Below are 13,087 nucleotides of genomic sequence, written 5' to 3' on the forward strand. Positions count from 1 at the left end.
TTTAAGACAACCCCCGTATTAAAACCCCAAATAACATTTTGGTTGGTTTTAATGATGTTGGGTACCTCTCAAACCCCCATAAAGCTCGGTCCCAAAATTGTTATATATTCACCATAAGGAACACAACGATATCCTGGCGATCAACAAAACAGACTCTTGTGGCTACCTCCACAAGCCACTCTGATATTATTGCCATTCAAATGTAAACACAGTTGTCGGTTTGGTGGGGGTGACAGTGACAATCATTGGTGTGTGATTCCATTTCTCACGTTATAAAAAGATAGAGAGAATTCTGAAGAAGCAGAGAACAAAATTCAGAGAAGGGGAATACAAAGCAAAACTGTGTGAGGAAATTAGAAAGAAGAAATGGAAAGAATACCACTACTCAAACCTTACAAAATGGGGAATTATCAACTCTCCCACAGGTATGTGTGTACTGTTTTGTGGTTCAGGGGTTCATAAAATTTGCACAAAAACAAATCATTTTTCTCCCTTTGAGTTTGAGTTTATGATTTGTTGATCAAAGGATTTAAGTAATCTCAGATTGAAGGATTAAAAACCTCAAATTGTGTTATTTTGTGTTCTCCACAGTTTAACGTTGTAGTTAATTATCAGTAATACAATGGACCTTGCAATAAACTGTCCAGCTAACCATCACGGGCCTAACCTGACATCAGAAAAACTGGCTCCCTATTACAAATGTGATTAATCTTTTGTGCTTGAGTTTAACCCTTACTGCATGTATTGTTTAGTAATGATCCTGCTGCTGTATCTGAAAGTGAAAATTATAATAACAACTTTTTTATTTTTATTTTGATAGGGTTGTTTTAGCACCTCTAACAAGAAGTAGGTCTTATGGACACGTACCCCAACCACATGCGGCCCTGTATTACTCGCAAAGAACCACTAATGGAGGCCTTCTTATTACTGAAGCTACTGGAGTATCTGAAACAGCTCAAGGGTATATCATTTCTCATTTTGGAATAGATGATCATTTTCGATATTTTGTTTGGCGAAGATAATTTTACTTAAACCAAGTCTAGCAAAATTAAATTAAGGTTAATTTTAATTTGTCAGGTATCCAGAAACATCAGGAATTTGGACCAAAGAGCATGTAGAAGCATGGAAACCAATTGTACAAGCTGTTCATGACAAGGGTGGCATTTTCTTTTGCCAGATTTGGCATGTAGGCAGAGTCTCCACTTATGGTATTTTCTTATCACTCTTCCTGATAAGAAAGGATGTGTTGGGTGCAATAATTAAAAACAAGGAAAAATCAAATAAGAAAAAGTTATTGATACTTAGCTCCTTTATAATGGAAGTGATCGATTTGATGAAACGAATGAGCTCCCTATATCTCCGCAACAGCAACAAGGCAAAACTTTGGAAAAACAGAGTGAGTCACGTGTTCAACACGTTGCCCTTAAGACATTAGCGCCCGGTTACACTCAAGAGTGATGATATAGCCCTCACAGGACGGATATCTCTAGGATAAAACACCCTACTACACCTACTACTAGCATATGTAGTAGATGCTCAACTTGAGCTTGGCAACTCCGAAAAAACCGTTAAGGAAAATCGCGAACTCTTAAGAAACGCTATAAAATATTTTCTCTTAGGGGTCCCTCTAAAATATAGAGCAACCCCTTTCCCATAGATTTTACAAAAGTAGTGAATTTCTTTATATAATGGAATAAAACAATTTAAGAAGAAAAACTCCCCGATGTGGGACTAAAAGGTTTATATAGTTTCTTAAAACTACTAAAAATTGGAAACTCCACGATGTGGGACTAAAAAGTTTCATTCACAAAATAAAACAATAAATTATAATTTTTTATTAAAACTTTAAAAAATTATTTTTTTATTAATCGTTTTCCAAAAATCCCCCACATGAATGAAAACTCAATAAAACATGAAAACACAGATAGATCTTGGTAAATCAACATCCCAACCTCACGATCCAAACAGACTGATCGTGCAAGTGTTGAAATCATACTAGTCATTTCTACGTCCTTCCCCTCACACAAAAGTGTGTTGACCCCAGGGTCATACTATGGATTGCATAAATTGTAATAGTATTGAGAGCTTTCATCTTTAGTTCTCACATGGTGAGACTATAGGTATCTTTCACCAAAGTGAAAAAGCATGAACTAGTGAACCCTTAGTGACCTTCAGGTCCTAAGTTCCAGTAATACCAAAACCATCAAAACGAAAATCACATAAAAGCGCAGGAAATACCATTTTAGGCAGAGGTTTCCATGAGGTCTTGAACCTTTGCTTAGTGAGATATTACCGGAATTACTTGCTAGAGACATTGAACTATGTCTTGAACTGCTAGCATTTGATGTAATTCGTGATAACAACCACGGGTGATATCTCCAAGATTGCTGCCAAGCTCGTGCCGTTTTGTCCAATTTGGCCCTGGACATATCCTGTTTTTCAGAATGCTCTAGAGAATCAAAGCTCATATTCTCATAGGAAGCGGCCCACTTCCTCATTCAGATAGGTGAGTTTCCATAAAGAGTGTTACTGCTACACCCCACTTCAATCTTAAATTGAAACTATAGAACTCATTAAGACTTCTTAAAAGTCATCCTTCACATGCAGTCACACTATCACGTCTACACCATAGGGAAGGGACAGAGAATAAAATTCTCTGATAGTGTTTACCTTTACCCACCACAAATTAGTTGTCTCATTCAAAACCTTGATCTTGGGATCTCCAGTCAGCAAGGTTGAGTATCCTTCATGGCAAGTTTAATTTATGAGCTTAAGCCCCTTCCCCTCGATGCATTTCTAACTATCTCTTGGGATAAACCTTTCGTCAAAGATTGCGCGATATTCTCCTTGGACTTTATCCAATCAATGGAAATAACGCCGATTGAGATTAGTTATTTTCAGCTTTAGCTATTATATCTTGGCTAACACAATGTATAGATATAGCTGGCACAGGCCTATGCCAGAGAGGAATGTCTTCTAAAAACATCTTAGGCACTCGGCCCCCTCTCGTGCTTTATCTAACTCAATACTCTCAGATTCCATAATGAATTGAGCAATATATGTTTGTTTGTAAATCTTCCAAAAACAAACCCTGATGCTAGAGTGAAACATATCCACTCGTAGACTTAGACTCCTCTGAGTCAACTATCCAGTTTACATCACAAAGTCCCTCAAGGACAGCAAGATACCTTTGATAAATCAAATAAAAGGTAATAGAGTATTTTAGGTACCATAATACTCTACTCAGTGCATCTGAATGCTATTGCTCTGGACTACAATTATATCTACTTAACTTACTCACAATATAGGCAATGTCTGGACTCTTACAGTTCATTAAATTCATCAGACATCCTATAACTCTTGAGTATTCAAGTTAAGATACTCCATTACCCTTTTTTCTTGAGTCTACAAGAATAATCGTACGGAGTACAAGCAGGCTTACAATCACACTGATTGTATCTCTTAAGCAAAATTCAAAATAATGAGAATGACTAAGACTACATATGTTAGATTATTTTCTAATCCTCATCCCTAAGATTACATCAACAGGGCCTAAGTCTTTCAAGTCAACGTTCTCATTCAGCGCATGTTTTTAGTGGAATTAATCACATCTATGTTTGTATCAAGTATAAGCATATCATCAACATACAAGCATACAATCACACAGGCATCCTTAACAAGTTACTTGTAAATATACTTGTCAGATTCATTAACTTAAATCCACTACATTATCACATGATCAAATTTTCCATGTCACTGTTTACGTGCTTATTTTATAAACCATACAAAATTTTGTTCAACTTACAAACTTTGTCATCATAACCTTTCACTACAAAGTCCTCAGGTTGGTCTATGTAAATTTCTTTATCTAATTCACGATTTTAGAAAAGCTGTCTTAACATCCATCTGATGTATCTCTAATTTGTTTATGACACAATAACAATTAGCATCTCAACGAAGTAAATCTCGTCACATGTGAATAAGAATCAAGGAAATATACACCTTCTTTTAGTTTATAGCCTTTAGCTACCAACTTAGCCTAATATTTTTCTACAGTTCCATATACCTAATGTTTCCTCTTAAAGACTCATTTACATCTCATGGTCTTACTCTCTGGAGGTAAACTATAAACCTCCCAAGTCAGGTTCCGACGGACTGAGTCCATTTCACTAAATGAAGCTTCTTACCAGAATGGGGTTTCAGTAGATATCAAGGCTTCTTTACAAGTCCAGGGCTTAGACTAAGCTAGGCATGTTATGAAGTCGGCTTCATAAGAAGTCTCAAGTCTAATTGTTTTACTTCTCTTAGGCTCAACCTTAACTTCATCTTCCTTTAAGATAAGTTCTGACTATTTGAAAATAAATCTAGGGGATCAACAACACATCTCTAATGAGGTACAGGTTTAAGAATAAACATGTTCAAAGAACTCAGCATCCCTAGATTATGTAATAGTATTCACAACAAAGTCAAAAAATCACACCAAAGTATGAAAAATCAGAACACACAACCAAAAATCTATATGTAGAAGTATACTCAGCATACCTTATATGAAGACACAATCAACATTTTTGGTTTCTATCTAGTTCTTTTAGGAAGAGGAATGAAATCTTAGTCAAACACCCCCACACTTTGACGCATTCATAAGAAGGTCATCTACCTTTCCATAAATCATATGGAGTTTCATCTGATCCTTAAGGGTACTCTATTCAGGATATACTAGTTAAGAGGACTGCCTCCCCCACAAGCCGCAGGTAATCCTGAACTAATCAACATGGCAATTATCATCTCTTAAGGATACATGTTATGTTCAAGGCTTCTAATTGGTTTTGAACTTCAAGTTTATACATCTTAAGGCTTCTAAGGCATCATCCTTATCCCTAAGCAAGTATACAAGACAGTACCTCGTACAATCATCTACGGAAGTTATAAACCATCTTTTACCACAGTGTTTTGGGTTGAACTCATGTCACTAGGCCTAACTGAATTAATTCTAAAGGCTTAGAATTACTCTGAACATTTGTGCTAAAAGTTTTAAGCAATTGATTTCACATTTCACTTTTGTGTTCAAGTCCAAACTAAATTTGGGTACGCAGCCTATGCTATCCAGTTAGCATTGACTTATAATTTTACGGTTCCAAGCTACCACAAAACATCAATCACATAAAGAAAGCACAAGAATCAACTATGTTCACTTCATCAGATTTTCCGTTAACTTATATAGACCCTAAGTCCTATAACTCTTGCTAAAAAATAACTGCCTTGTTACAACAAGTTTTCCAGATTAATTAAGATCAATCTTTTCCATCTCAATAGAACAAGATACAAGATTCTTGCATATGCGGAACATGAAAACTTCATTCATGTGGAGTATTACAGATATGAGCTTATGCTCGACCTTTCCTTTTATGCAACCTCTATTGCAGATGAGTTACTCAAAGAGTTTCTCGACATCCCTATCCTCTGATAAGAGGTGAACAGGTCTCTGTTTCAACAAACATCTTGGTGGCTCCAGAGTCCACCCAGTCTCTCACATTGTTAAAATAACTTCCGACATCATGTCAAAACTCGTTCTAATTTGTTTCAACTAAATTAGCATTAACTTTCTACTTATTAAGGTTTTATGTTGTCTACACTTTACTACCGTATGGCCGGAATTTTACAAACATAACAATCACCCTTAATTAAAGTAACGCCGGATTCAGTTTTACGAAACATACCTTTCTTATGAAGACTACGGTTAGAGTTGTGTTTGATATTCCCGCCTTTGTCAGCTTTGGAAGATTTGTGTTCATCCACATGCGCCTGGTATCCATGTTCCTTTTCAATTTCATGTCACAATCTTCGTTTATACTCAAACCACGGACACGGTAATTTCCCAATCACCTAATACACCACATCTCACAAACCTTAGTTCCGAAACGGAAGATAAAATATGAGTTTTGAAGATAATATCTATATTTACAAACTTCGTTTGAACCACCATATCAAAAAACTCATGATTACCCAAAAAAAAAAAATACTTTAGTTAACAACAAAAGTTTGCCCGTCAGAATTTTTCAGGAACATTTGTATGTTTTGTAAAATATCAAAAAAATACTTTTACAACTCTAGAAATTCTGAAATTTTACGTGGGTAACTATCAGGATGTCTACTACGTTGTGTCAAAAGGGTTCATCGAAATTCCTTCTAGGTTAAGAGATAATCTCGAAACTATACAGCTGACCAAAAAATTATTTTTGTTTTTCACTCCACAATTAACATCCATGATTCACAAACCAACCAACCATTTTCGATTATTACAAATTATAATGTCTTAAGATTGTTGGGTGCAATAATAAAAAACAAGGAAAAATCAAATAAGCAAAAGTTATTGATACTTAGCTCCTTTATAATGGAAGTGATCGATTTGATGAAACGAATGAGCTCCCTATATCTCCGCAACATCAACAAGGCAAAACTTTGAAAAAACTGAGTGAGTCACGTGTTCAACACGTTGCCCTTAAGACATTAGCACCCGGATACACTCAAGAGTGATGCTATAGCCCTCACAGGACGGATATCTCCAGGATAAAACACCCTACTACACCTACTACTAGCATATGTAGTAGATGCTCAACTTGAGCTTGGCAACTCCGAAAAAACCGTCAAGGAAAATCGCGAACTCTTGAGAAACGCTATAAAATATTTTCTCTTAGGGGTCCCTCTAAAATATAGTGTAACCACTTTCCCATAGATTTTACAAAAGTAGTGAATTTCTTTATATAATGAAATAAAACAATTTAAGAAGAAAAACTCCCCGATATGGGACTAAAAGGTTTATATAGTTTCTTAAAAATACTAAAAATTGGAAACTCCACGATGTGGGACTAAAAAGTTTCATTCACAAAATAAAACAATAAATTATAATTTTTTTAAAACTTTAAAAAATTATTTTTTTATTAATCGTTTTCGAACAGGATGAACACTAATTTTTTCTTTCTTTCATTTAGACTACCAGCCTAATGGGAAAGCTCTAATTTCTTGCACCGATAAAGGATGTACACCCGGCCTTTACGGAGTGGATTGGCCATCTCGCCATCGATTGAGGATTGATGAAATCGCACAAGTCATCAATGATTTTAAGGTTGCTGCAAGATATGCGATTGAAGCAGGTAAATTGTTTTCTTGTCCTTCTCCTGGAGTGGCAAATATGGGAATTCTTAATATGGACCGTTTTCTAGTGTTTTTGATGTAACTAGTTTCTTTCTTTATACACTTAGGCTTTGATGGAGTTGAGGTCCATGGCGCAAATGGTTACCTTCTCGATCAATTCATGAAGGATACAGTGAACGACAGAACAGACGAGTACGGCGGAACCTTAGAGAAACGATGCAGCTTTCCTCTAGAAGTTGTTAAAGCCGTCGTTGATGAAATTGGAGCAGATAAAGTCGGAATAAGGTTATGTCCTTTCGCAGATTACATGGAAACAGGTGACTCAAACCCTGACGCACTTGGCCTATTCATGGCCGAATCATTAAACAAACTCGGAATTTTATACCTTCATGTGATAGAGCCTAGGATGGTCACCATGGCAGAGGCTCAAGAAACTCCTCATAGTAGTTTACCAATGAGGAAAGCTTTTAAGGGAAGTTTCATTTCAGCTGGAGGTTATAAGAAAGATGACGGAAACAAAGTTGTCGAAGAGGATCATGCTGATCTCATTGCATATGGTCGCTTGTTTTTGGCTAACCCTGATTTGCCTAAACGGTTTGCCATTGATGCACCTCTTAATAAGTATAACCGTGATACGTTTTACATACCTGACCCAGTTGTTGGTTACACGCAAGGTTTGAAAAACGACCGTTTTTTCCGAAAAACGTCCGTTATAACGCTCACGCCCATATACCGTGCCCGTGAGGCTCACCAACACGCTTACCTAAATAACACCGATAAATAGGAAAAAATGGCGTTATTTAGACTCGTTATAACCGTTTTCACACCTGTGATTACCGTTTTTCTAAAATTAATATTTCAGTTTTTTTCTTCTAAATAACATTTTAACACACGTTTTTTACACCGTATTTTCCGTTTTCATACCGGTTAAACCCGTTTTTAAGGAAAAAAAATTTGAGTTGGAGAAATTCTTATACAATTTTTAATTTCAAACTTACAACTAAAATTTCATAAATAATCATTAAACACTTCAAATTTTATAAACTTACAATAAGTAACCTAGTGACAGTAGTGCTTGAAATTTTAAACTTAGACAAACCAACTTGTATCGGAATTTTTTTTCGACTTATTCAAGTATTTTCTGTTTTCTCGACGATTCTCAGTTGATTCCTCCTCCTCTTCCTCCGCCTCATATTGGTTCGAGTAATGCATTTGGCTGTCGTAGTTAACAGTATCGTCATCTTCATAACCATAGTCTTCTTCCTCATTATCATTACGATTATCTACTTCATTATTGATATTAATATTGGAATTATACTCTTCATTAATTCCTCGGGTATCTTCTTCTGGACGATCTTCAGTGTAATGAGAATTGTATATGGGATTTTCATTTTCATGACCTTGTGTATTGTCTCCAAATGTTAGGTTACCAAAGTCATAAACAAAGTTACTCACTGGCAACCTTTGATATGAGATTTCAACTTCTGGATCATGCCATTCGTATGGTGGAGGGAGAGGCTCTGGATTATTAGCTGCTTCCTCTTCCAATTCATTTAACCAATGTTCTTCCTGAGGTAAAACTGGTGTTTCATCATCCCCTGCTATCCAATCAAGAATATTTTCATATGTCAGCAGGCTATGAACATCGTGGACATCGATGTTATGTCGCTTTGCTTTACCTTGAACTCTTTGCTGCTCCAATCTTAAATTGTACTGAACATATACCAAATCGTTTATTCTTGACGAAACTAAACGGTTGCGTAGTTTGGTGTGAATTCTTTCAAACACACTCCAATTCCTCTCGGATCCAGACGATGTGTTTGTCTGGCTTAGTATCTTTACCGCGATCCTCTGGAGTGATGGAAACTGAGCACCGTATGACAACCACCAGCTTACAGGATCACCTTGCAGAGCAGCCAATCTTGCTGATGGTGATGCAAATTGGCCTTGCATCATTTGCATTCTTCCCGCCTAAAAATATCAAAAACTGTGAATAGAAATTCATATAATTACGAAATTAATTGTTAATAAAAATTCACACCTCTAGCATGCATGCCGCTTGTTCTTGAGGGCTACTAATCATTTTTGGTATAACTTCACTGAGACAAATTTGGGGCTGAGAAATTTCATTGTTGATGAGATTGGATGTTGGGTTGTAGATATAATATGGATTCAGAAAATGCGCTGCAGCATGAAGAGGAGAACTCAACTGATCTTTCCATCGTCGGTTAATCACACCTACAATAGAATTATTTCGAGTTTTACCCAAACCCCTTTCTATAGTTTCCACACATGTATCAAGTGCATGAAACAAATAACCCATGGTAGGTTTATCTGAATCCAAGAAACGGATCATTTTCGATAATGGACCAACCATCATGCATGCATTTTGGCATGTGTGCCAAAAAATCTCATTCAGAATAATGTTTTTCACATCTTTATCCGTACGAGTTTTTCCTTCTGGCGAGTTCACAAATTCTTGGTCTACAAAAAGACTCTCGATTTCATTACGTTGATCAATGATACTTTTGATTGCGATAAAATTTGTCGCAAACCTTGTTAATCCAGGGCGCAATAGATTGCGTCCCCCAGAATGTTGTCTGAATCTAGCAAGAACCCAACCATGATTATAAATAAATTTACTGATTTTTCTAGCTTCTGAAATCACACCTTTAACAAAGAGGAACTTTTCAGTATCTTCCAACATTAAATCCAACATATGAGCTGCACAAGGTACCCAAAAAAATGTACCATACTCTATGGCCAATCTCATACCTATTAAAACAAAATGAGAAATGAATTAATAATATATAAAAATAAACAACTGTAATTAAATTAAGTTGTAATAGTTACCTGCGGCTTTGAATTAGGATCCTTGATCAGTTACTATTTGAACAATATTTGTCGGACCAATATCTTCTATAACCGGTCTGAACAAACTCATCAAATACTCTGCTGTCAACCGATTATGCTCGATGTCAACGCTTTTCAAAAATGCTGTCCCATGGCCACTGTAAACTAAGAAGTTTACAATCGTATGGTTATTTTTGTTTTTCCAACCATCTGACATGAGTGTACACCCATACTCTCTCCAATAATTTCGTTGGACCGACACCACATCCTTCTAAATCCTTTGTTTTTCCTGCCTTAATAATGGGTTCGACAACTTATAGGAAGACGGAGCTCTGTATGATTTTCCGAAATTTGCAACTGCATTGAATGCCTCGTGGTACTGAGTTGAGTTGGCCACATTGAAGGGAATATCATTAGCATAGAAAAACGTCCAACAGAAGAATCAACTTTTTCCCAGCATGTTTTACTTCTCCCAAAATTCGCCATGCTAGGTTGAGAATCCCTATTAGTATTATATTTTCCTCCCATATCTACAGACATCCTAGGTGCTTGGTGTGGTGTACGCATTGAAGAACTAGGTATGTCCATAGAGGCCTGTGGACGCTGTGATATACCTTCTCCGGCATTAGTATTCTTACTTTTTCGTCCAAAAAGGTTCTTCAACTTCGATAACCCGCCCATTTTCTTTTGTGTTACCGGCACTTGTTCTTCTTCATCTATATCATGCACAGGGTTCCACGGTTCATTTTCATACATATCTTGAATTTCTGTATCTTCATATTCAGTTTCTGGTACTCGTTGCCGTTTTGCTTTGTTTCTGTCTTGCACCCATACTTTTGCTAAATTTTTAATCTCAGGTGGCACATGCATGCAGGGAGTAATTGTACCTCTTTGTTGTGCCAAATGCATTTTGAAACGCGAAATTCCCGCAGACACTTCTTTTTCACAAAAATTACACTTCAACTTTTTACCATCACTCATTACAGTACAATATGCATGAAAAACATCTCGTTTTGCAGATGTTGATCCTTCCATTATATTCTGTAAGTAGGAAATTTCACATAGCAATAAGTGACATATATAAATACAAGTTAAGTGGACATATTCCATCAATATAAAAATGGTTAGAGTAGCATTATAATTAGAAATCACAAGTTGCATTAGTCATTTACTCAACTTGAATATTAAAAGTTGAAATTAAGGATCGTGTAGCCTCTCATTTTTTCATGATTGAGAACAGGAATACAAACATACCATACATCAATTCATCATGCCATTTTTTTTATAAAGAAACAATGATTTTTTACGTGCCAACTGATTCAAGTTGATGGACTATTTAATTATGAATATTAACATTTATTAAAACATTTCTTAAATAAATGATAATAAAATGAACAAAAAATCTATATTTCTTAAAAAAATTCTTAGATAAAAATGAAACATTTATTAAGTAAATATACGTTAATAGAATGAAACATTTCTTCACTTAACATTTCTTAAATATTTCTCAAACATCATGAAAGAAAAAAACATCGATATTTCTCAAACATCTATTTCACTACTCTAACATCATGAAAGAAAAAAACGATAATAAATAAATTAATAACGTATTAATAAATTATATCTCTAATTGAATGAAAAATCTACAAAAAATAATTAATATTACCTCTTAAACTTGTATTTGAGAAATTCAAAATGTAAAGCATTCCTTTGAGCAAGAAGCAGAGAACCAGAGGTATTGATTTCATTTCAATTCTCTTCTTGTCCTTTTAAAGCATTCCTTTGGGCAAGAAGACATAATAGCTAGCAAATCGAAATATTCTTGAAACATTTGGAATCTCGTTGCATGCGTATATAAGCACAGGCTAGCTATGTCTTTGATCATGAAACCAACTACTCTTTTTACTTTTTTTTTTTGTTTTATTTCTTTAACTTTTGAGTATGAACTCTAAAGTACAGACCACATGTAGCATATACTGTACACACCTCCAAATGCAAAATAAAAAGATAAATCGACTCCCTGACTTCCCTCTCTCACTCTCTTTTTCTCTAGCTAGTCTCTGACTCTCTTCCTGTTGCATTCCTTGTTGGTTAGTCTTGTAGCAAGTAGCTAAGAGCCTAGGAGTATTATTTGACAACAAAGTTTTGACTGCTTTTGAATCCGAATATGCATTATTGAAATATTGGGGAATGCATTGAACTATTCGAGTGACAACTTGAACATATCAAGTGGATAGTGATAGTATGCGTGTATAAATATTGTCGGTAGACGATAACTACAATGCATTTTTATAAGTCATAGACTTAGGGTTGTGAATTTTACTAAATTTCCATAAATTTGTATGTTAAAAACCCATAAACAAATAAATAAAAAATCAAATAAATAAATTAAACCAAAAAAAATGAAAAAACGTAGTAACAACATTATTTAGACCCGTTGTAACCGTTTTCACAGCTGTAATTACCGTTACATAGGAAATTCAGATCACAAATTATTTATTTTTCTTATTTAACCGTTATCACACCCGTTATTTTAAAAAAAACGTCAAAAAAACGCGTTTTATTCCTATATAACGCGTTTTTGACCCAAAACGTGCTCACACCCGTCAAAACACGTTATAACGGTCACGCCTATTACCTGTGACCTGGGCCGTGACCCGTTTTTCGAACCTTGGTTACACGGATTACCCATTTCTAGATCAAGGTAACTAGTTCAATTGTTACGTACAACAATTGATTTGGTCTGTTTTCTGTTTTTACTTGATCTTGTGTAACTTCCTGAAATGAGAGTAATAAGATCATTTGTGTGCAACTGCTGTAATTTATTGGGAATTCAATATGAACTGCACTTCTCTGTTGTTATACATAGTACGGTAATTTAAGCCTCGCGCCTCTGTAGGTGTAATCATCAGTGAAAAGTGAGCCACCTTAGACACAATGAGGGTTGGCCTCAATAAAATGCACCCTAACCTGCCTTGCAGCAAATGAACATGTGTTTTTTGCATCATTTTGCTGTGGAGTGGACGGAGCATTCTGAGCAGAGTCCACTCCATTTCATTCTTCTCCCTTGACGTAATCACGA

General features: G+C 35.6%; 1 protein-coding gene across 1 annotated transcript; it reads left to right on the forward strand.

Moving 5' to 3' along the window:
• Positions 1 to 331: 331 nt before the first annotated feature.
• On the forward strand, positions 332 to 12,869 carry LOC113361201 (12-oxophytodienoate reductase 1-like). The gene is made up of 6 exons (XM_026604522.1): positions 332 to 425; positions 821 to 961; positions 1,078 to 1,208; positions 6,990 to 7,151; positions 7,260 to 7,814; positions 12,680 to 12,869. Exons 1-6 carry the CDS (start codon positions 367 to 369, stop codon positions 12,715 to 12,717), a joined length of 1,086 nt encoding a protein of 361 aa, XP_026460307.1. The 5' UTR covers positions 332 to 366; the 3' UTR covers positions 12,718 to 12,869.
• The last annotated feature ends 218 nt before the right edge of the window (positions 12,870 to 13,087 follow it).

This window comes from Papaver somniferum, chromosome 3, assembly GCF_003573695.1.
Source record: "Papaver somniferum cultivar HN1 chromosome 3, ASM357369v1, whole genome shotgun sequence".
Taxonomy (NCBI): Eukaryota; Viridiplantae; Streptophyta; class Magnoliopsida; order Ranunculales; family Papaveraceae; genus Papaver; species Papaver somniferum.